Raw genomic sequence first — 25075 nt, forward strand, 5'->3', positions numbered from 1 at the left:
TGTTATTATGAGAAGAACAGCCCGACCGGTCCGAAGGGGCTCTGTTATCATTATATCTCATAATTTATGCTGAACTAGTTCCAACAAATTCATTGTGCAGGTGAAATCCAATTCATCAAGCAAATACAAGTCCATCAAGAAACATCAATCGGCCTCAATCATTTCATTGCAAAACCCAATCCAACAAGAGAAGTGCTAGGCTCGCAAACAAATCTAGAAAGCTTGCAAACAGATTGTACAAGCTCCTTTTACTATAAAGTAGATTTAAAATGTTACAACAATACACATCAGTTTGTAAACTCCTTTCTAACTAAACAACTAGCTAAAGGAAATCTGCTAGCAGCCAATTACTAAATGAATTTTGACAGAGGCTATCTGGGAAAAAGTTCGCTATCACAGCTCCAAGGTACAATTTTACATGCATGAGTTCTCAAACAATCTCTAATAGGCCCTATTATGGGTCAAAGCAAAGGCAATTTATACATCCTCCATATTCTGATCGTTATCATGGTCTCCTTCGTAATATTCATCATCACGTTGGATCTGCTTGTCTTGAGTGTGTTCTGAAAAGAAAATGAAAAAAATAATCAATCGAATGACAAACATAACAAGCTGAAAGAAAATTTTCGTTCTAATTCAAGTCAAAAAAATAAAAATAAAAGTGTTTGATGACTGGAGCATGCTTAGAGCCACTAGGATGCATCTGATTTCTTGATTTACTTACGATCCATGCGCTCATCAGGGTTTTGCTCATCTTCATCAAAGTCAGGAATGTAAAAGTCGGGTGGAACCTGCAACAGAAAAAGCATTGCTCAGTCCAATAACCTAGTTACTGCCATTCATTATTAATCTGCCAAGTCAACTAATAGTCTGCCATCAAAGAGCTGAAAAATAAATGGAAAAAATATTACAACCTTGCACCCCAATTACCAATCATTTTGAATGTGCATTTGAAACTGCAGAAAATTGAAATGCACACCTTAAACTACCAATAGGTTTCAATGTGCACCCTCATTCAAGGTAACCATTAAAATGAACGAAAAAAATAGATTGTGACAATCTTTATGTGTATATCTTAATGGAGGGTACACATTAAAACCTATTTGGTATTCTAGAATGTACATTACAACTTATTGCTAATTAGGATGTATAGCTTGGGCTGAAAGGCATAGTCGATGCAAAACAAGTAATATTCCTGTACTGCCCCTTGTTGGTCCAAGGAACAGAGGAGGCTAGGTTAGCTGAAAGATGTTAGGGTAAGAAGAGGTTGTTTGAGATACATGTTGTCTTCTTGTTTTTTTTTTTTTTTATTGGTGCTGGGTGTCCAAAAATGGTGTCCCGACTAATCCCAGGGGTGCACAGGCCCTTGGCAAGGAGTTTTCCGCAATTGCACCTTGGGTAATTCAAGGGAAAAATCCTCTAATCCGATGACTCCTAGAGATTGTTTGCACTCAAGGGGATTTGAACCTTAGACCTGGAGGGAGCATATCTCCAAGCCCAAGACCTTTATCACTTGAGCCAACCCCTAGGGGTTAAGATACATGTTACATCTTCCATATTATAAAAAAGTATTACACCAAAAATATCACCATTACACTGCACCAAGGATCTGATGGGCTATTAAACCATGCAATTTAACATGTTCCCACAATTTTGGACCGTCTCATACAGACAATAGGTCCTTTGTGTTTCACATTGCAGCAAATAGTTTTTTTTCCTAATTTATTCCACAATTCGAACAGCATCAACTCTGGATTGTATATAAAATCATTCTTAATGGCTCACCAATTTAAGCAACTACATATTTAAATCATTCATGACTATTATTATTATTATTATTATTATTATTATTATTATTATTTTGATAACCTTGGGTGTCCGGGCCAGTTTACGCGCACCTCGACTAATCCCAAGGGGTCCTGAAGTTAACGACCAGGTAAATCCTCCAGTGGCCTGAGGGGACTCGAACTAGTGACCATTGAGGAGCAAACCCAAGGCCTGACCAATTGAGCTACCCCTCGGGGTTATGACTATTATTGTTATGGCGTAAATATGAATTGAGATGCAAAGACAAAACAACACTTCTCTTTGAGTGCAGCAGAACCTCCATGTAAACTTCACAATGGAAAACTCACGAAGGTTGAAACTCAACAAAAGCATTTTTGGCTCTGAATATAGAAACCAGATCTCTAGGCTAATTTCTGAGGCAATGGCTATCCCCGAGGGAATCCACCAAGTGATTCTAAAGTCAGAGGACATATCACAGTGAATACCAGATAACCAGCATACCTATAGCATAATTATGCCATTCAACTTAACTTTAGTCATTAAAGGCCGACCAACAGTACAGCAAAGCAAAGTAAGCGAAGGCCTAACTAAACCTTATAATGAATTTCACTTCATAAAAACGAGGACTTGGCAACATTTGCATTCTACTCACCTCTTGCATTTGTACACCAGGAGCATGTTGGATGCTTTGAAGATTTTCAAAGACTTGCGCTTTTATTGTGCCAAGGTATGATTTACTATTTAAGTTTTCCTGTTCAATCAATGCAAGGAAAAAGAGAGAGAGAGAGAGAGAGAGAGAGAGAGAGAGAGAGAGAGAGAGAGAGAGAGAGAGAGAGAGAGAGACGTTAATGCTGAGAATATATGTTGCACACTGCAAATGAACCTCAGATATGACCAATCCACCCATGAAAAACTTATTAGTTCCCATGTTCCAGAACCGGGGCATGGAATCAAATTAAATGCACCACTAACACAAGCTTTCTGAGAAATTACATACTATGTGCCCACTTGGAATCCTCAAGGAGTATTCTGGAGAAAAATATTTAATATACTCGTTGTCAGGGATCTCTGCAAGAAAGATGAATTGATAAATGAAACTTACACTACAAATGCAGGGAAACAGAAAATCAATTATAACAAGGGAAAAAAAAAAATGCACAACGTGCATCATAATCAGAAAGCATAGTGCATATGCAAAAGCTAGAATTATGTGCATAAATATGAAAATAAAGGATCATTATTTTAGATGTAGAATGGCAGACAGAGAACGGGTTACAACTTGTGTCTACTGTACATTGAGAAAGCCTAATAAAAGAGTGAAGATAGAGAAAACTAATGTTTTGCCAATTGCATATAAAGCGTGTCATTCCAAATCTCCCCACCACCCATTTTTTCATGTTCAGTGTGAAACAGAAGACAACGCTTATTGAAGGACAAGGGCTTTAAAACCAGTGTCAGAAGACCAACTAAACACAGTTGCACATTTCAAGCGAGGTAATGTGAACAATGCAATTTACCTAAATGCTTATGCTAAATCAAATACAATATCAAGAACATGTTGCTTGTCCTTTCCCCCTTATCCATGCATTATTCGAAAAAGAATGTTGGTAAAATTCAGCATTCTATGTGGCTTTTTGGAGCTGAGATTCTGTAAGCATAATCAATCATAACCCCAACAAAGAATCAATTGGACTGGCCACAATGATGCTTACTGATAATTAAAAAAACATGAAGCATATTCAGAGAATCATGGGATACATGCAAATCACAAAAGAGCATCAAATTAACATACCATTGGGAAGTTCTGTATCAAGAAGAACTCCGGTTTCCACAGCCCAACATCGAGCAACATTCTCTTTTGTATATCCCCCACCTCCAGTTACCTGCACTAAGAAGTTTCTCCCTGTAGCTCTGATGTATGATGCTAACAGACTGTGAATATTATTGGGGAAATAGAAACATACCAGTAATGGCAAATTAAATTTCTTGACAAACCTAACGCATTCGGCATGCCCTGTAAGAAGCATCATGATGCCATACACAGAGTAAACTTTACAATCAAAGTGAAGACATTAGGAACTAATTCAAAAGTGATCTAAACAAGAAGTAAAAGGGGAAATGTGTTGGTGTATATGGCAGGAACGAAATGTTAGAAGCTTCAAAAACTGCGAGAAGACAATGGTGGAGCTGAAAGTCTTTTCCTTTAAAACATTGTTCTCATGGGTGGGGGCCATTGTTTGTAATGGACTAAGCGTCCACGACTTTTTACTATCAGTTGCAAACTCTAGTTAGGTTTTTGTCATGTATACTCCCTGTATACTTGGGTTTTGCCTACTTTTATGAATAAAATACTTTGATTACCGATACAAAAAAAGGGGGGAAGTGGAGAAAAATGCCTATATTTGACATATCATGACAAGCATGGAGAAAAACGTTTAATTACAAGGAGTATGCACCATCAATGGAGAGATTGAAGCAGCCCAAGCGGTCCCCAGCAAGCGAATCTGCCCCGCATTGCAGAACTATCACACCTGGGACATATGTTTCAACAACCTTGGAAATAATCTACAACATCAAAGTTTACAAGCAAAAGTTTACTCCTGGCATGATAAACCAGAGATAAAGACATCAATCTAACTCTTTTTTTTGATAAGCAAAAGAAATCAATCCAACTTAGTTGTTTATTTCCAGTACTTACACTTTTAAAAAGTCTAGTGAAGCTAGTGTCATCTATTCCATCCTTGAGTGGGACATTTATGGCATAATACTTGCCTTCTCTTTCTCCTGTTTCCTTCAGTACAAAATAATGGCAATTAAAACCACTTAGAATTCAAAAATATAGGATACCCATATTCCAATGATTCCGTGCTATTATCATGTTCTTGGCTACTGTTTTCTCAGGTATATGTCCTGTGTACTTGGAAGCACGTTATTGGATCATTGACAAAGTTTTACATATTAAAAAAAAATGAGATCTGGAATACCACCGGGTGAGCATGCAAACCGCTCCCTGGATCCTTTGAAGGTTAAGCAATCCAGTAAATGGTTTGCATGCTCACCCATACACTTCTGTATATAATCCAGTAAACATCCCATCACAGCTAAAAAAGGCATCGACTGAAACCTGCCACTGCAACTCTTAGAGCTTTTATATGTTCAACTGTAATGACAACCGCCTGTGCTCTCTCGGGCAAAGCAGAGAATAGATAATTTGGACACTTGACAGGCACCAGTCAGATGGTAAAGTGCAGGTTTATATGCCCATTGTGAGAGTAACAGATGATTTGCTAAGTCAAGCGAAACTAAATCATTACTTTGATGTTCTCTTTGACTGTAGGTGTTTCGGAAGTTATATTTACATAAATTGCATACATGCATGAATATTAATCTCCCCATAAAAAGAACTTGTTGAGAGAATTTTAAGTTTCAACTAGGACTTCAGTTTCTTCATTAGATCCGACTACATTATTGCTGACACTTACATGAGGCATATAGGCAATGAAATGGATTAGAGCTGACTAGAAACATTAGTAAGGCAACTATTTAAGTTTAAAGAAAATCAATAGAAGGGTAGTTGATGTCAGTATTTACAAAACAAATTATGATCACCATGCTCAGATTCTATAACAGTTTTTTGTTTTTTTGTTTTTTTGGTAAGTAGATTCTATAACAGTTGAAACAGAAAACATACAACAAAATCTTCAATAATTATTTTGAACAAAATTAGGTAGAGAGTCTTAACAGGATGTAAATGTGTGTGTGTGTAGAGCAAACAACTGAGCACGAAGTAGAAATTTCTTGAAAATGGCTGGCTTAATGCACCTTAATACAAACGAAAACTGCTGAGCTCAAATTAAAAAATGATATTAACTAATTAATACACCAAAATCAAAATAATAAAGCATTAAAGAATCACCTTAACATCACCAGTTCCTGGAAAAAACATATCCCCATACTTGTGAAAACTAACAGTCATCACCCTGTCATGTCCAACTTCACAGACTTAGTCGAGTATAAAAAGCATGATGACATTACTAAGACTATTCGACGCGATCTACTTGATTAGCCACAAATACCAACCAACACTTTTATCTTCGATAAAATTTTGAAGGACTTGAAAAATAAAAGGACAATATAAATTGTTTTCTGTGGTAACCCACTAAACTGGTGTGATTGAAGATCAGCACTCTTTATTCTCGAAAACATTTAAAAAAATGAATAACTGCATAATTTATTGATTGCTAGACTTGAGGATACATATTTTTCTTTTTATCAGTAAAAGGACTCGAGGATATACAACTTACACGAGTAAAAGAGTCACAACTAACATAATTTTTTATTTTTGAGAAGAAATAGTAAAATTTTATTGATTAGAAAAGGCATAGCCCAAGACAACTAACATAATTTTGGACCAGGTGCGGAACTGAAAGAACCCCTTGCAGGGTTCAGATGTTGGATCATAATAACTTGGAGGTGGAGGTGGCCAAGTGCACAAAATGAAGGTACTACCATAGAAATATATAAAATTAGTAAGAATGATCTCAAAATCTGCTAGTGTCTGACTACCTCCAACCGTGCTGGGCCCATATATGCAAACAAGTTGCTGGTTTCAAGCAGAATTCTAGTTAGCCAAGCAATTGCTCACAAGCCATCTCCAATTGGAGAGCCCCTACCATAAGTTGACAAATAAAGGTTCTACGTTTTTTTTTTTTAAAAAGACACAACAGATTGCAAAACAAGATGAATTTAGAACCACCCAAGGGAATGGCTGAACCACTGTGGGGGAGGCGGTAGACCATCCCAGAAGGGGTGGATCTGGCAACCCTAAAGCCAGGGCGGCCACAGTGCACAGGGTGGCTGTTGTGTAGATTCACCGCTGCGTGTTGTTGGTCTGCCCACCCTACCCAGCGTGGTGTGTCATGTCTTTATTAGAGGGTGTAAAGTAGTGGTTTTCACCACCATGATTGAAGTTAATTTCCTCCAATTACATACATTTTTAACATCATAATACAATTGTTTGCAGAGCAAAGCAACATCCAAACAAAACCGATATATAATAAACTGTAACTTTCTTTTCTCTCTCCAGGCAATTTTGCTCTCAACCAAAAACCCAAAGATCTCATCTTCTCTGCCTAGAGAGGCCTCCTTCCCTCCCCTCGTGGCCTGTCTAGAAGCTGTCCAGCCATTTTTTCCTGATTTTTATTGTGTTTTCCGTCCATGGCAAGGAGAAGCACCAGTCTGCTGCTTTCCAGCTCCCCACGACCGCCACGCGCCCCACTACAAGACTCCCCAACCACCGATCCTTCAGACGGCCAAAGCAGAATGTCAAATGGAGTAGCGCGTGTCACATGCAAAGCTCAAATCGCGCATGAGATCCATGCGCGGCCAAACCGGAGTGTTTGTTGCTGCCACGCGTGGCATTTTTGGGGCCAGCGATCTCAGATCTGACCAATCTCCAATCTCCTAGAATGGCGCGTGAAGGCCAAGCATTGCTGCCGTCCCTGGCGATCATCTTCTAGCAATTCGGTGCATCTCTTGTTTGCTATCTTTCTATGTTTTTGCTTCTCCTAACTAAGAATTGTGGGAAAGAGCCAGTGGAAATCTCCTACAGCCAGTCTAGACCAACGAAATGCAGCACAACTCACTTCACTACAACTTCCAATAGTAGTATTATAGTTCGTTTATCAGACTATCAAAACTGTTTCAAGCGGCTTCCCCTTGTAGGAAATGGGTGGGGGTCTAGTCATTGGCCCCAGATCCCTCTTTCTTTATTTTTATTTCTGGTGTTGCATTTCCTTATTTGGAATGAATGTTGGGGCCTCCCATCCTATTGACTATTATATCCTATAACTGTTAAATATATCTACAATATGCTTGCTTAGGGGGGGAAAAAAAAGGGAAAAAAAAAAAGCAACATCCAGACATATCAACATATAGGGCTGTACAAGAAACCGACAAATCGGTTGTGACCGACATAGACCGGCCGGAACCGCCAGGGAACCGGTCGGCAGGTGGCAGAAAATTAACAAAACCGACTTCCGTTAGTTCGGTCGCGGTTTGAGGCCGGCTCAAACCACTAAACCGGCCGACCACATATACATATATATTTTTTTTAATTTATACCTATATAAAACGACGCCATTCCACTTAGTTTGATGCTATTAGTTGTAAAACACATGTAAACGACGCCGTCTGTATTAAAGCAAACAACGTTGTTTTATCTATCAAAAAGGAAAAAAAAAAAAAGTAGAACGACGCCGTTGGATTTAAAACCAAACGGCGTCGTTTTGATCTTCTTCTTCCTTCTTCTTCTTCCCCGATTCACCTGGGTTTCACATCCTCTCTCTCTCTCTCTCCTCTATAACTCTCTCTCTCTACTCTCTCTGAGAACCAGCGCCGCTAGAGGAACCGAGAACCGACCGTAAACCGCCGGAGTAGATACAGACGGTTTTCCCCCTCCCCATTGACCAGTTATGGTTGGTTGCTCCGGCTAATCTCACCTCGTCAGTCGGCGTCGGTTTTATCCAAAAACTGTGCCGATGAGGTCGGTTTTCACCTCTATCAGCATATATATATTTTTAAAGTAAAAAAAAAAAAAAAAATTTATTAAACCAAGTGATTAGGCATATATTAAACCAAGTACATAGAAATTATACAAGAGAAAACACCTTATTACAAGCTAGGAAAGCATATATTAACACAATCAACGACTAATCATGTGTCGCACCAAAGCCAATGAAGATTGAGAGTTACGCTCAATCATGTGTAACCCTAGAAGGATAACTATTAAATATATCTACAATATGCTTGCTTAGGAAAAAAAAAAGCAACATCCAGACATATCAGCATATATATTTTTTTAAAGTAAAAAAAAAACTTTATTAAACCAAGTGATTAGGCATGGCCCATGTACATAGAAATTATACAAGAGAAAACACCTTATTACAAGCTAGGAAAGCATATATTAACACAATCAACGACTAATCATGTGTCGCACCGAAGCCAATGAAGATTGAGAGTTACGCTCAATCATGTGTAACCCTAGAAGACAGGGAATTACATCATGTATCGCTTCATCAACATTCAAAGAAAGCCTAATGAGTTAGTATCGTTAGCCATGAGCAGTGAGCTACAATATGTAAACTGATCATCTATTACCTATATAATTTTTGAAGTATCTTCTTTGTATTCTATTGAGCCATCTCATTATTTTATTTTAATTTAGTGACCTATCCCAACACTTAAATGCTAAAAAGACTATTCATTGTATTGTTTAATTACCACAATAAACCCACACTATTTTTTGACATTAAGATTTTTAAAAAACATTTCAAGACGAAAAGTTTCCTACTAAATATGATTACTAATATAATAGAGAGGAGAAAAAACTTTTCATTTTATAGTGGTTATTAATTTCTCATTATTTGTCTCTTACGCTTCCCAACCACTTTAACTCTTCTAAATATATATATATTTTGATAATTAATAAGAAATTTTATTACCAAGACAGACGATGTATACAAAGGAAATACCTTCTACACTCTAGAAAGCAGGAAAACTAAAATAAAAACAGATTCAGTACATTATCATCACTTAGCCCACAAACTCAAAGTAGAAAAGAAAAAATTCCAAAGATCTTCAAAAGAACACTCTTCAAAACATCTCCCATTCCTTTCCAGCCATAGACACCACATTAAACACAAAAGAATCATTCTCCATCTGGCAACTACACATTTCCTTGACTCAAAACCACAGCAACATGCAAGAAGATCCACAACTTCCTTAGGCATCACCCAATATAAACATGTCCGACCAATAACCTCATTCCACAAAGACTTTGCCACCTCACAATCTAAAAAAAGATGATTTACAGATTCACCATCCTTGCATATGACACACCAATCAGCTATTCACAAACCATGTTTTCTAAGGTTATCTGTGGTCGATACTTTCCCTAGAGCAACCACCCTATTGAAGAACGCCACCTTAGTAGGTAACTTCACTCTCCAAATGCTTTTCCAAGGGAATACACAGCCAAAATGACAATTAAGCACCTTATAAAAAGAACTAACTAAAAACCTGAAATTTCCAGCGTGGTCCCACAATAGCCCGTCCTCTCTTCCCTGCATCACTTTTGAATTATAAATTCTTTTTCCAAAAAACCTGAAACAACATTCACTTCCCAGTCATTTGCATCTCTAATAAAGTCAACATTCCATAGAATATTATTATCCGTACATTGAAGATAATCTGCCATAACAACATTTTGATCCCTTGCAATCTTATAAAGAGATGGAAAATCTTATTTGAAAACTGATTCCCAACACCAAATGTCATGCCAAAAGAGAATCCGCTTCCCTTCCCCCACCTTAAATTTAATATGTTTAGAAAACTACCCCACCCAAGTGGTGAAGGCCTTGGTCTTGGGGTATCACTCCCCTCAAGGTCCAAGGTTTAACATCTCATGGGTGCAAACAATCATTTGGGGCCACACCCCCTGGTGAAAAGCAAGTAATTTAACTAGTTCCGTGTAAGGAAACTTCCGAGGGAGCGGTGTACAGGACTGGGGTTTATTTTGCAGGGGTGGGTCTGAAGGGCCCTGCCTTGGACAGGTTCCTTGACATAGAAAGAAAGAAAGAAAAATCCCCCCAATCTTTCCTAATAAACTTCCAGAAAATCACCCCATACGCTAACTTCATTAGAACACCAATCCCCCCCACCCAATCCCATATTTAACAGCAACAACATTCTTCCATAAAGCATCTCTCTCTTCATGATATCTCCAAAGTCATTTTCCAAGAAGTGCTTTATTAAACAACCTCAAATTTCTCACCCCCAATCCTCCACAAGAAACCGGTTAACAAACCTTGTTCCAGCTAATCAAATGAAACTTATTTTCCTCTCCTATTCCTTCCTATAAGAAATTACGACAAATTTCTCAATTCTTCTTACCACCCTAGCCGGCAAAGGAAAAGTGAAAGAAAATACATAGGAAGATTAAACAACGTACTGTTTATCAAAGTAATTCTTCCCCATTTAGACAAATATAACTTTTTCCATCCAGCTAACCTTCTCTCGATCTTCTCAATCACCCCATCCCATATCAAAACAGATTTGTAAGAAGCACCCAAGGGAAGACGAAGATACTTTAGTGGCAATGAAGAAATCTTACACTTCAAAATATTAGCCAAATCTGAAATATTGCCTACGGCACCCAAATGTACAATTTCAGACTTGTTTAGGTTAATCCTTAGACCCAATACATCTTCAAAACATAACAGCAAGTCTCTTAAAGTTCGAATATGTTCTTGGTTGGGCTCCCTGAAAATCAAAGTGTCATAATCAAAAAGAAAATGAGATAATTTAATGCTATTCCGTTCCTCATTTCCCACCTCAAAACCCGCTGCAACAAAAGTTTCCTTTTATTTTCCATGTTCCCAAACTCCTCAACATTCCACTTCTTCAAATCTGTTTTTAATGCTTTACGTTTACCAGCCAGTACAAAGCTCGGAGTACCAGAAAAGAGTACAAAGACCACCATGACCTCACCCCATCCACAAAACCCTCAGCCTCCAACCACATATTTTCAAATTTAAAATACCTTAGCCCAAAATGCCCCTACTCTCTGCCATAATAGGATAATGGTCAAAACACATTCTCGGTAACCTTTTCTACCTCAAATCAGGAAAACGAACCTCCCAAAATACTGAAACCCGAAATATGTCCAACCTAGACCATCCCTTCCATTGGACCATGTAAACTCCCCACCAACCAGTGGTAAATTGATCAAACCAAGCTAAAAAATCAGATCTGAAAAAGCATTCATGGCATGTGAGAAATAATTATCCCCCACTCGCTTGCTAGGGAACCATGTAATGTTGAAATCCCCCTCTAAAACACCAAGGAACATCCCAACAGCAGCAAACACCCGCCATTTCATCCCATAAAATACTCCTATAATCCACATTAGGACCATAAATCCCCGCAAAAGCCCATTCAAATCCATCATCCACATTTTTGAATCAGCAAGCAACCATAAACTCTCGCACATAATGATCTATCATCTCCACTAACCTCCTATCCCACATAACAATAATACCACCCGAAGCCCCTTTCGAAACTAATTCAACCCATCCCACACATTGACAGCTCCATAAACTGTTCACAATTGTTTGATTAACCAACTTCAGCTTGGTTTCGTGGAAACAAATAACATCAGCACTCCACTTTCGAATCATATTCTTTACTTGAAGATGTTTTCTAAAGTCATTCAGCTCCCTCACATTCCAAGAGATGATTGTTGGTTTCATTGGTGACTATAAATAACCTCTCCTTGCCTTTATCTCTAAAGGCACTTCCTCCTTTTATATTATAATTAATAGAGCACGATAACCTCTTCAATTCCCTCTCTTTCTTTAGAGCGGATCTAGCCAATGACGGTTGACTAGCCTCTATAGCTATTAGAAGTGCTCTAAATTGCTCCTCAAATCCGACACGAGATTCCCACACAATCCTTGATTTCATCCACTTTCCTCATCACCCAATCAGATGAAAAATTGGGCCAATCAGTTTCAGGAAGGATAAAACACAACGGATCCGGGTCCATTTCTTCATCAGACTCCTTAGCTCTCCTGACTCACTTGCCTCTACTTCCTCCTCCCCTCCAAGAACCATTTGCAACTCAAAGTTAAACCTCTGGGTGCAACGTACCCCAAAAACAAACTCCTCAATGGACCTTGTGACATTACCACTCATTTCCACATCTCCCTCCACCACTTCCATCCCCTCTAAAGCCCTCTAAGTGCCACCAAAGCATAGCTCAATAGGAATCAGTAACGGCTGAGAAGAGAACCTCCCAACATTGAGATGAGAATCTCCCATCAAAACCTAAGGCTCAGAGGAAGGCAATAAACTCCCCTTCGTCGAAGTTGAACTCACCACCTAAGTACCCTTAGAGGGATCAACTACCATCGTCGTCCCTTTCTGTGAAGAAATTGCAACCTCCTATGCCGTCGAGGTTTTAATCTGGGCCTCAAAATTTTGTTTCTCAGATCTAAGTAAATGAAGAGTTTTCGTAGGATAAGCCTTCCCCGGAGAGCCTCTCGAAGACTTGCATGCCACAAATGACCCTGTTTGTGACATTGAAGTGCCTGTTGGAGCCACCAAGCCCTTGGGTTGGGCCTCCACTCCCCTTGGGCTTTTGGAGCCCTGTATTTCACATAAAGGCTTCGCCCTCCAATGACCAAGCCTGTTTGCTGGGCCTCAATCTGGCCCAACTGCTGTCTTAACTTTTTTTTTTTTTTTTTTTTTTTTATAAGTAAAAATTTTATTCAACAAATGAAATAGGCGAAGCCCATGTACACAGAAAGTATACAAAAGAAACACCTAAGAACATTCAAGTACTAAAACAACGAAAACAAAAACTCATGGACTGCCCCACCATTAAGAACAATGGCTGAAAACCAAGAAAACAAGGAAAACATAAAAAATTTCCAGAGATCATCCACAGAACGTTCCCTATCATTAAAACACCTCTCATTCCTTTCTATCTAGATACACTACATAACACACAAAGGAATCATCTTCCACGCCGCTACAACTTGAGACCAAGAATGAATTCTAGGCCAGCATGCAAGTATTTCTGTCACTGATTTTGACATAACCCAGGACAGTCCAATTCTTCTAAACACCCCTTCCCATAACCCTTTTGCCACATCATAGTGAATAAGAAGATGATCCACCGATTCTCCAGCTTTCTTACACATGAAACACCACTCCATAAACATCACCCCATGCTTTAACCCAAGACTGTCTTAACTTTAAAACCCTCAAGCCCATTCCACAACTCCCTCATCCTTTTTCCTTCTTCCTTATCCGCTGAATTTATGCCCAAACCCATAAACAAACCCAACCCTTCATCTACCTTCTTCAACAATGACTCCAACCTCTCCTTCCAACCAAATAAGATGTGGTTTGGATAGTGAAATAAGATGAGATGGTTTTAGATAAAAATTGAAAGTTGAATAAAATATTATTAGAATATTATTGTTTAATATTATTATTGTTTTGGGATTTGAAAAAGTTAAATTCTTTATTATATTTTGTGTGGGAATTTGGAAAAATTATAATGATGAGATGAGATGAAACACTTTCACTATCCAAACAGCGCCTAACTCTACCCTTACGTGCCACAGAGACCCTTCAACTTCTCCAACTTTCTGCAAGACCTCAGCAGGCCAACCATTCTTCCTTCCATCCATCTGTTTCCACCACAAAACATCATACCTTTTGTTACCATCCAACACCGACTCATCCTTCCTAAATTTACCAATGCCATAATTCTATTGAAGACCTAAACTCTCCTGCCTCCGATTTGTTAAGGCCAATAGGTAAGAAACTTCACGATGATGATTAACACCTTTCAAAGATGTATAAAAAATCACCTTCTTATTTTTGAAATCCCGTTCACCACCACCATTCATTGGGACAACTCTATTTTCAGAAACTAAAACAGAGTTCCTAAAATCAACCATCTCTCTCATTAAGTTCACAAAACCTGCCCAACCACCCCCTTTCCTTTTAGGAATCACTCTAATTCCATCCCCCGTAAAAATGCCAAACTCAATCAGCTTCACAAATTTGCCCAACGCGTTTTGACACTTTTGGACCATAAAAACTCTATTACCTTCCCTTTTTGTCTGAAAAGAATCTTTATTGCCTGGTAACCTTAGATAGTCCTCCACCACCTTTGCCATCCAAATAACCATTCCTCCAAGGACTTAGGCATCTTCTTGCTCCTCTCAGTAATACAGAAAAAGTTACCACCTTTCCTACTAAACACAAACCTCTCAGCTTCAATCCAAAAACTACGATCCATCTTCAACAAACTAAAGATAAAACTAAAAGAAGAAAAAAGAAAAAGGGAACATGAATCAGGGAAGCAAAGAAATATTAAGGATTATCCCCGGCGAGAAGCGCCAGCAATGGAAGATGAAAGGTCATACCGAGAGAGAGAGAGAGAGAGAGAGAGAGAGAGAGAGAGAGAGAGAGAGAGAGAGAGAGAGAGAGAGAGAGAGTTTTTTCCAACAAAGAAAAAAGGACTATTCCTCTCAGTGGAGCTATTGACTCTTCGTTATTTACTCCTTTGGCTTCCTCATTTCTTATCTATTTTACTTTGAACTCTTTGTATTCTCACCAGTTAATTTTGATGTTTGTTGAGATATACAAATTGTTATCCCACAAAATTATAAGAATAATTTTACATTTTAGACTCTTTGTGATAGAAATTATAGACAATCAATGCATAGTAAGCTTAGCTGATCCAGCGCATGGCGCTGGTCGATGATTAGTTTAACTAAATTCAAGGTTTGCAAAGCATTTTTAGTGCATGTTTCCTAATCCGAATTCAATGCATAATAAGATGACCATTTTACCTGTCAGTGAAATAAAAGGCTTCTTCTACACCATCCCCATGATGCACGTCTATATCAATATACAAAACACGGGCATGATGTTTTAGAAGCTCCAAGATTCCCAAAACCAAGTCATTGATGTAACAAAAGCCGGATGCCTCACACTTCTTTGCATGGTGTAATCCACCAGCCCAATTTATAGCAATGTCACAAAGTTGATTGTTCAATCTGCATGCGGCATCTGCGTGCAAATGTCAATTGCTACACAAGGCCAATAGACATTATCCAATCTTTTAGAGCAAGAATCCTATGGTTAAATAATAATAATTACCTATAGTTCCACCAGCATAAATTTGACAAAACTCAAACAAGTTTTCAAATACAGGGCAATCTTCTCCAAGATTATCTGGTTCAAAAAAAAAAAAAAAAGCGCAAAAATACAGGAGTTAAACAAACCAAGAAAATAAATTTAAATTGTAGCCATAAGTATTTAATGCCCCCTTATCCATATCTAGTGATTGACTAGGGTACAAATTATCATTGTTTACACACGACATGTGGGTTACTCTTTGGGTAACACATTCAAATTAATGGTAAATTATAGAATTTGATGAATTACTAAATATATAACAACTAAAATAGACTTTCTTTAATGTCATGCCAATAGTGTCATAGTTGAAACAACTATTCAACTTTGCAACCCACTATTTTTTATTTGTTTGACAAGCGACTCTACAACCCACTTAAAATGAGTCAACACTTAAAATCATGGAGATACCAAGGTACCTATGCAATGTATTAAATTTTTTTTTGATAGGTATCATGGGTTTTAAAGAAAATGTAATCCAATAACATTGGAGCACATCTCCATGGACCGAAAAAGGAGCAAGCTCAAGCAGAAAGGACTTTGTTTTGCTTTATGCACAGATAAAATCCTGGAAACCATTTCCTCGGAAAACGGGTTACCAAGAAGAACTATGTGCGAAGTTTAAAACCCAGAAAGATTGAATACAGAAAAAAATACCCCAAAGTTTACCAATCACTACTTTGAAGTGTGTCAAAATAATTTCAATAATTTGAATTTATTGCCACCACTCACTTCTGAATGTGCCATAGTTATTAAAATCATACTGAACCAGTGGTTGAGTGCTTGGTTTCAATTTAAACCTGAGTTTGAATGACAAAAGTCAATACGGCTAAGCTACATGAGCTTCTTTTGCAAGAAACACTTTTATTATTATTAGCCTTTTATTTATGATTAATACAACATAGAAGATATTTCTAGTTTAAAGGCTAACCCATCAATTAAACCGTTTGAATTGAGAACCACCATTCCCCATCCATGCTGAGCACAGTTTTGATATCTATTGTCAAAACTGGACCTTCACAATGCTTACAGTTTTAGGAATTTAATAACAAAATTCACTACTCAATCTTTGAAGGACCAAAAACACTAAAATCAATTTTCTATCAAAGATTTGAGACATTTACTGACTACTTTTCCAACACTGTTATACAATAAATGGATATTACCACATATTGATAGCTTACAGAGCTAAATGCACAGGAAAAAAAAGTCATACATTTTACTAATTCATCTGAGAACATGTGTTGAGTGTCAGGTGTAATCCGGTGTAAAAAGTCAACATAATCAGCTGAATGGAATTGAGCAAGCTCAACTGGATATGCCTTGTGAGGCCGCTGCATTATACAACAAAAACAGTCCAAACCATAAAATTGTTGTCAGAAAACTTAAAGAATCAACCACACCAATACAAGAAAGAGAAAAAAAATTATAATATACAAAAAATCTAGTTACTATATAAAGCAAATCTATGTTTAGTAACTTACATATATTTCCATCTTCTGGTGGAGCTTGTAGGAGAGGACGAGATGGTGGGTCATACAGAGCCGGTGTGGCTTCATTGGATGGTTTGGTCCAAAATAAACGCTACCCACATCCCCTGTAATACCCATTTTCATGTAAGTACCTTACAACCAACTTATTTCTTTCGTTGTAAATATGACTGCAACATAAGAGTGTTAAACTCTATTATATAGCACAACCTAAGATTTTTTTATAAGATAAATTTAACCAAGTAAAAAAGGGAGTTAACTAAAACAAAGGATCCATGCAAGAGATGTGCCTAAATAGAGAAAGGAAATAGATCCAAAAATTCCTGGAAACAAGACATATAAAAGGTGACACTATTGTGGACCACCCTTCAATGGTACTGGGTGTTTGGAATCTAGGTCATGAGGTCCAGCACCGGCTTCTCACAATCTTCAAAGCTAGGGCCATTTCTCTCCCTCCAAATACACTAAATTAAAAAAGACAAGATCATTTACCACAATAATGCACATTGATGACTGCCAAAAAGCCCATTCCAATAAGCTATAAGAACACTTGTGAAGTCATGGCCCAAACTACCTCAAAAAGGCCAAAGATGGAGCAAACACCCCCAAACCCTTCAAAGGTTCTTCCAAGAGGCAATCCTGAAAGACCATTGACCTCAAGAAAAGCCAACCTTCTCCTGAGTTTCATGTCCACTGACACCCTCCAAAATCGCTCATTCATAGATAACTTAAAAATATATACATTGGGCAAAAAACATTCATCGCACATAACACACCCTAGTCTTGTTGCTAAAAAAATCAATCAAAAGTATCCGTCTAGGCTTAAGTTTCCCTTCATTCCGGTTCTCAAAATATGCAATAATATGAAAAACTGGCCTCACTTCACGGAAACCATATAAATAAACAATTAGATGTACTTGAAACAGTTCATTATTGCTCAATTTATGGTAGAAAGAATGATTTCGACCTCTTCAGCTGGCCATTCAGTCCCAGGATACTGTAACATCGTTAATAAATCAAAGTAACTAGCTGAATAGTGACGTCCGGCCCAGCTAAGCGCAGGTTCGGTTGGCTCAATCAAAGTAAGAGAGATTTCAAGATGGATAGAAAATCAACACCTTCTCCAATTCAACATTTATCTTCAGAGCCAAACAGACAGCAAGATCGTATATACAGGCCTACAGAGAAAGGCTAGGGTTTCGGTTTTCATAGATATCTTGGCAGAATGTTTGAAGTACATATTTACATATTGTTTAAGGGTGGAATTTAATTAAAAAAAGAAAGAAAGAATGTTGAACATTTGCTTGCCAGTAATATCATCAAGGAGGAGGGATGAGAGAATAGTACCGTCGTAAAAGTAGGAGATTCTGTCCTTGGAACGCATTTCAGCGAGAAGCCCAGTGGAGGAAGGAAGAGCGATCAAAGAAGAATGGATTAGCTATACGGGTTGCGCCATTATCGGTGCTCGAGGGGAAAGGGCTGATCATGCATCAGCTGGATTCGTTTCCGCATAGATTTGAGGAGAGAAACCGTTCAATTTTAGTTTCTTGAATCTTTATTAACCCAGTGGTGATGGGCTACCGATTCACAATTTATTTAAAACTTTAAATATAAGAATATTTTTAATTGAATTTAAAGCCATCAAATTAAAAATCAAAATGAAAATAAAATTTAAAATAATATTATTTTATTACATAATTGTTTAATAAAAGTCTCTCTCTCGTGCGAATGGAAGCGAGAGGTAGAGGTGTACTCCAAATTGCCAAATCGACCCTTACTAACGACAACCGATTGCCGGACAATAGAATCGATTGTCACCGATAAAGAATCGGTCAACCGACAGTTGGAAATTATGAAAACCGATGTCGATCGACTTGATTCCGATTCAACCCAAGAAAAAACCACCAAATCGACTGACTGCATATACTTATATATATATATATATATATTTATATATATCTTACACAAAACGACGTTGTTTTATATGAAATGATGTAGTTTTGTTTTAAATATTTTAGAAAAAAATAAATGGGGACAACATCATTTGGTCACAACCAAATGGCATCGTTTCTATCAGCCACGACTCATGAGTTAGGGTTATTTCCCTACCTTCTTTCTTCTTTGTCTCACTCTCTTAGACTCTCAAACTCCACTCCTCAAGCTTCAACGTTGCCGTGACCTCAAGAAGGACCCCAGCCGCCGTGAGTCCATGACTTCCATTCAACTCTGGCTGCCATGACTTCCATTCAACCCTAGCTACTGCAAATTTCCATTCAACCCCAACGGCGCCTCTATGAGTCTGTGACTCCATTCCTCACGAATTTTCATTTTTCTCCATGACTTCGTGTCTCCTTCCCAAACTGACCATGCAACCGAAACTGACTGTGACAGGCCAACAAAGGGACTGGCCAGTTTTCTCCCCCTTACATGGTCAGTGTTAGGCGGTTTCCACCCTTAAACACATGCAAATCGGTCAGTTTCAATTTAGGCAAAAAACCGAACCGTATAGGTAAGTTTTCATCCCTAATGAGAGGTGCGTTTTACGATTTGCAAATTTCAGTCTTCTAGGTTTCAAATACGAGAAGTTATCAGTTTCAATGGAGGATTTACTCCTTCGCCTCCATGAGGATTTGGTGTTAACTGAAGAGGAGCGATCTGATGTGATAATCACAAAGATAAGAATGGAGAATACTTTGCACAAAGGGGATTATTGTTTATTCAAAATTCTTGTTTCTGATCATGACACAGAGTAAGATTGTTCAAAAGAAAAATGATCTGGACAACCGGCGTGTGCCCCAACCGAGTCCTCGCATCCTACGTGGCAAATAAAATTAACGATGTCGTTTTGTTGTTTTGGCATTGGAAGAGAAGGGGCTCTAGTCTCCATCCCCATTTCGCATGATAGCATTTCACTTTCTCTTTCTATCTTCTCTTTTTATTTTCTCCATTCCCATGACTGCCTTTCATCTTCTCCAAGCTATAGACACACTCTTCGTCTTCTTCACAAAGCCATGAAGCCACTGGTCTTTACTTTGTCTTCTCTATGAAGCCACCGAGCCACACCCACGAATCCACCGAAGCCATTGGTCTTCTTTTCATCGCACCCACTTTATCTTCTCTTTCCTACGAAGCCCCATCTTTCTTCTTCTCCATGAAACCCTTTCTTTCTTCTTCTCTACCTAGAACTGAAATACACGAATACACAAAGGCCCAAAACCCTAACCCTAAGGTCGATCCTATACCACAGTCTCCAAACTTCTTTCTTAGTATTCTCGAATTCAAAAATCTGTTTGATGTTTTATTTTTTTTTTGTTTGGTAGCTTAGAAATTGTGAGATTGATACTGAAAAGTTTTAAGAATTTTGAGTCTTTTGGATTTTCTGTGAATTGAGTTTAATGTTTTGTTATTTTCTCTTTGATAGCTTAGAAATTGTGGGATTGATACTGAAAAGTTTAAGTGCAAAAAAGTTTTAAGAATTTCGAGTCTTTTGGATTTTATGTGAATTGGGAATCTACCAAGATTTTGATAGGCTTAAGGTCGATCCTACCCTTGGATTGGATTGGTTTGAGGTCAGTACTCCATAATTTGGAACCAAAATTGATACAAATCGTGTTTTAATGATTGTTATATGATTTTATTTTATTTTCATTTGTTTTCTATGCAACCAAAAATGGGTTGTTGTATTATCTTGGATATATGGTTTTCTTGGTTATGTAAGTGCTGAATTAGATCTGTCACGTAATAATAGTCTTTTTAATATGTAGAAATCAATCTTATTTTCTAGGGTGGATTTGGCTTTTTTTTTTTAACTAGAAAAATTTTAAAACAAATCTTAGAACTTGGAAATTTATACCTCCCTATTCTTTAATTTTCACTGCGGATTTCCTTTTGGTGCTTCAATTGAGGATTTATTTTTGTCACATGTATATTCTTCTATGCTTTATTGGAATGCCGTATAAATGAAAATGGGGGCATCGAAATAACTAATAGCTCTTGATACCAAATTGTTGAGGTATGGACTCACACAAGCTTGACACTTGAAATTAATTTGACACACTTGCATTTCAAACTTTGAGTTGATTTGGGCTTTAGAATTATTATATCCTTCACTCCAAATTGAGCCTTTACTACTATTGATCCCGGTATTTATTAAGAGAATTGTGAAACATGAATTTGTTTCATGAAAGCTGTTTTGTATATTCTCTCTCTCTCCAATTTGAATTAGTTGTTATTTTGGTTTATTTTATAATGTCATCATCATCAACAACAACGTTTTCTTCATCCTTTCCTAACACACTTTGGGTTAACCATTCTGCTTCTGTAAGATTGAAGCCATACTAAAATTCTCAAATACTACAAGAAATCCAGGACAACCCTTCTTAGGGTGTCCAAACTACAACACAGAGGTAACTACATCATTTGTACATGAAACATTTTTTTATATATAATGATTAATATGTTGTACATCTAACATTTCTTATATATGTATGAAATGATCATGGATTACCATATTGCAAACTTTTCAAGTGGGTAGACAGTAATCAAGAAAATGAGCTTCAACTTCAAGAAAAGCCAATGAATTGTAAAGGAAGGAGAAAGAACTCGAAAAGAGACTTGAGTATGTCGAAAAGAGGAAGGTTGAACTCTGTAAGAGATTGGATGAGATCGAGAAGAGAGAGATGCTGCTAGCCAATATAAATGAGGAGGTTCGAAAGAAGGAGTTGGTGCTTGTGCTACTTGAAGCTAAAATGTTGCATTCACGCACACTATTTTGGGTGTATTGGGCTTTTGCATTTGTAGTTGCATGTTGCCTGGTAGTATTTAAGTAATTTCTGCCAAATGTTAGTAGTTATTTGTTTTTGTATTGGAGGTTTGGATTTGTATTGGACTCTGTATAGATATATTAAGTTCATAGATTCTATCCAAAGTTGGTGCATAATTGTAATCTTAAACTTGCATTGGACATTAACCAATTTGCATTTGAATTTTGAGTTGGTTGCGAGGCTTTAGCAGATTTTTGTGCTAGATAGGAGTGATGGAGATATGCCCTAAATGTGTTTTACAATCATAGGGCATGTCAATTGAAAGTGAATTTTGATTTGTTCAAAGTAATGTACCTAGATATGCACAACAATCATAGGATTGCATGTTGCCTTTTGATTTGTTCTCTTTAGCTAACCAAGAGTTTATGGACAGTTGAATAGGAATTATGATTTGTTTATGCGTAATGTACCCAGCACTACAATCATAGGACAAATAAACCTTTTGATTTGTTCATGTGTATTGTACCAAAAATTTCACAAAGTTCATGTGAAATGTCAGGAATTTTATGTCTTTCATGAATTGTACTTTCTTACAATTCAATTGCACTTTTGTGTAACCACGCCAAACCAAATTTCACCTCCAAACCAAAGCTTCAATGATCCCACGCCAAACAACATATATGGGTACATAACACATGCACTAGATGGAGTATGAAGCTTCCATTCCTACTATCACATTCAAGCCAAAAAGAACCTAGAACACATTCAAGCCACAAATATAACCTCCAATCCAAAAAAAAAAAAAAAATGATTGGATCACATTCAAGCTAGTAAAATCCATTAAATCAAGCAAAATAAAACTTGGATTACATTCAAGCCACAAAAATAAATTAAATCTACAAAAAAAAATTCCTGGATTACATTATTTAAACAAATATACATTAAATCCACACAAAAAAAAAACCTAGATTACATTCAAGCCACTAAAATACATTAAATCAAGCAAAAAAAAAAAAAAACCTGGATTACATTCAAGCCACTAAAATACATTAAATCCACAAAAAAAATTCTTGGATTACATTCAAGCCACTAAAATCCATTAAATCAAGCAAAAAAAATTTCCTGAATTACATCCAAGCCACTAAAATCCATTCAATCCATTCAAAAATTCCTGGATTACATTCAAGCCATTAAAATCCATTAAATCAAGCATTCGTATTTCCTGGATTACATTCAAATATTAAATCCCTAGAAAAATATATTAAATCCATCCATATCAATCAAGCGATTGTGATTCATCCAACCCAAAGTGCATTTGTAAGGAATAAAACCCAAATATTAACCTGGTATCAATAAATACATTAAAATCTTAGGAAAACATCAAATCCACTTACACTTTATTGACTCTGAATCACTGTTTCTTAGACCTAGGATCCAGTAATTTCAAGAGCTACACTTCCTGGCACACCCTGGTGATGAATACTTTTCGCATAAGCAAACCAATAAATTAGAATTCAAATATAAATACATATGTATTAATATACCTACACATGTCCAACATTGGGCATATCCATGTCAGGTTTGCCAAATAAATTCCTACGGGGGTCCACGACTAGTGTATCTCCTCCATCTCGCTAATAATCAAGTAATAAGTAAGAACCCATTAAATCATACTCGTAGGGAATAAAATAGAAATAAAAATGTCAGGCTAAGAATCTGCACCTCTTTATGTTTTTCCTTTGCTGGTGCTTTCTTCGTCTTCACATTAGCTTTTCGCATGTATATTTCCATCCTGGATGCTCTCCGCAAAGATAAAGGTCTACTTTTCCCTCGCACAACATGTGGACTGCATATTTGCCCGGAACCACCGATTGTCGTTGTGTCCTTTATATTGGAACCCGTTTGGGTCATCGATGAGGGTTCCTGGTTGGCATCACACAACTCAATCATTGCATATAACTTATTTTTTGCATCCTCTGTATGCTCTCTCGAACCCGTTGCATGAGTAATCATTTGAAAACAAATATTTAATAGACTTGAATATCTATTAGAATCTGCCCGCTGTTCCCCTGCATTATAGCTACTGTGGATTAACGTGTATTGCCTTTTAATATCCTTCATTCATCGATCTAAAATGTATATATCTGGCAAAACTTTAATCTCGTTACATTTAAATATGGTGAAAATGTGCCGACACAATATTCCCCTCATCTTAAATAATCTACAAGAATACTTTGCAGGTGCATCTACCTCACTAAAGTCTACAAAATATGTAACCGGTTTAGTGAACTCTTCCAAACGAACTTCATCCTAAACCACATAGGTCTTTAGTGCACCATCGCTCTTATATAACTTTGGATTCAAATCGATCATGCCGGTAACTTGTTTATGAATTTCCTTAAATTTAGCATTCGTGTATAACTCTTGGAACCTCTTCTCAATTGGAGATATAGATATGCAGGGAATTGTGACACTAAATGAGTGAAAGTTTGCGGCATTTTCATTCTCAATTTTTTTACAATGCATTATCAAACTGGTCGACAAACTCTTTCATGTTTGTCTTAGCATGAACATAACTGTCAAAAAATGCATTCATGCTCTCACCTCGTTGCTTACTCATTGCAGCTCAAAAAGACTCTTAAAAATGCCGGTACCTAATGCTCACGGTCAATGTATTGGCTTTTCAACCACACATTCTCTTGCAAGTTGCAAGTGATAATTAATTGATCCCAACATTTCTTAAACTCTCCAATACCTTGGGTGTCATACACACATTTCATCAATGTATTTTTCATCACAGTTTTGTACGAACCATATGAGCCAAGCTTCTTGGAAACTTTCTTTAGTGTATGCCACATAAAAAATCTATGTCAGGTTTCTGGGAAAACAATAGCGATTGCATTTTTCATCGCTCTATATTGATCAGTGATAATATTTTTTAGAGCTATATCATCCATACATTGCAACCAGGTCTAAAATAACTATACAAAAGTCTCTGTATCCTCATTAGAAATCAAGCATGCTCCCAACAAAATTGACTGTCCATGGTGGTTTACACCTACAAATTGTGCAAAGGGCATCCCATATCTATTCGTCAAGTAAGTGGTGTTGAATATGACCATATCACAAAAATATTGGCAGGTTGCTCTACTATGGGGGTTTGCCCAGAAGATATTCTTTAACCTTTCGTCATCATCTAAATCCATCAATGCAAAGAACCCAAGATTTCTGTACTGCATATGTAAAAAATACTTT

At 37.2% G+C, this 25075-nt stretch overlaps 1 protein-coding gene across 1 annotated transcript; it reads right to left on the reverse strand.

Annotated features, from left to right (window-relative positions):
* Positions 1 to 134: 134 nt before the first annotated feature.
* Positions 135 to 18641, reverse strand: LOC122292210 (histone deacetylase 9). Its single transcript, XM_043100445.1, has 14 exons — positions 18405 to 18641; positions 17052 to 17164; positions 16784 to 16901; positions 15532 to 15606; positions 15222 to 15441; positions 5705 to 5768; positions 4487 to 4579; positions 4245 to 4353; positions 3753 to 3802; positions 3581 to 3671; positions 2786 to 2856; positions 2441 to 2539; positions 725 to 791; positions 135 to 563 (listed from the first exon to the last, which is right to left on the reverse strand). The coding sequence occupies exons 1-14, from the start codon at positions 18439 to 18441 to the stop codon at positions 478 to 480; spliced, it is 1293 nt and encodes a 430-aa protein (XP_042956379.1). The 5' UTR covers positions 18442 to 18641; the 3' UTR covers positions 135 to 477.
* Between the last annotated feature and the right edge of the window lie 6434 nt (positions 18642 to 25075).

The sequence above is a fragment of the Carya illinoinensis genome, chromosome 13 (assembly GCF_018687715.1).
Source record: "Carya illinoinensis cultivar Pawnee chromosome 13, C.illinoinensisPawnee_v1, whole genome shotgun sequence".
Lineage (NCBI taxonomy): Eukaryota > Viridiplantae > Streptophyta > Magnoliopsida > Fagales > Juglandaceae > Carya > Carya illinoinensis.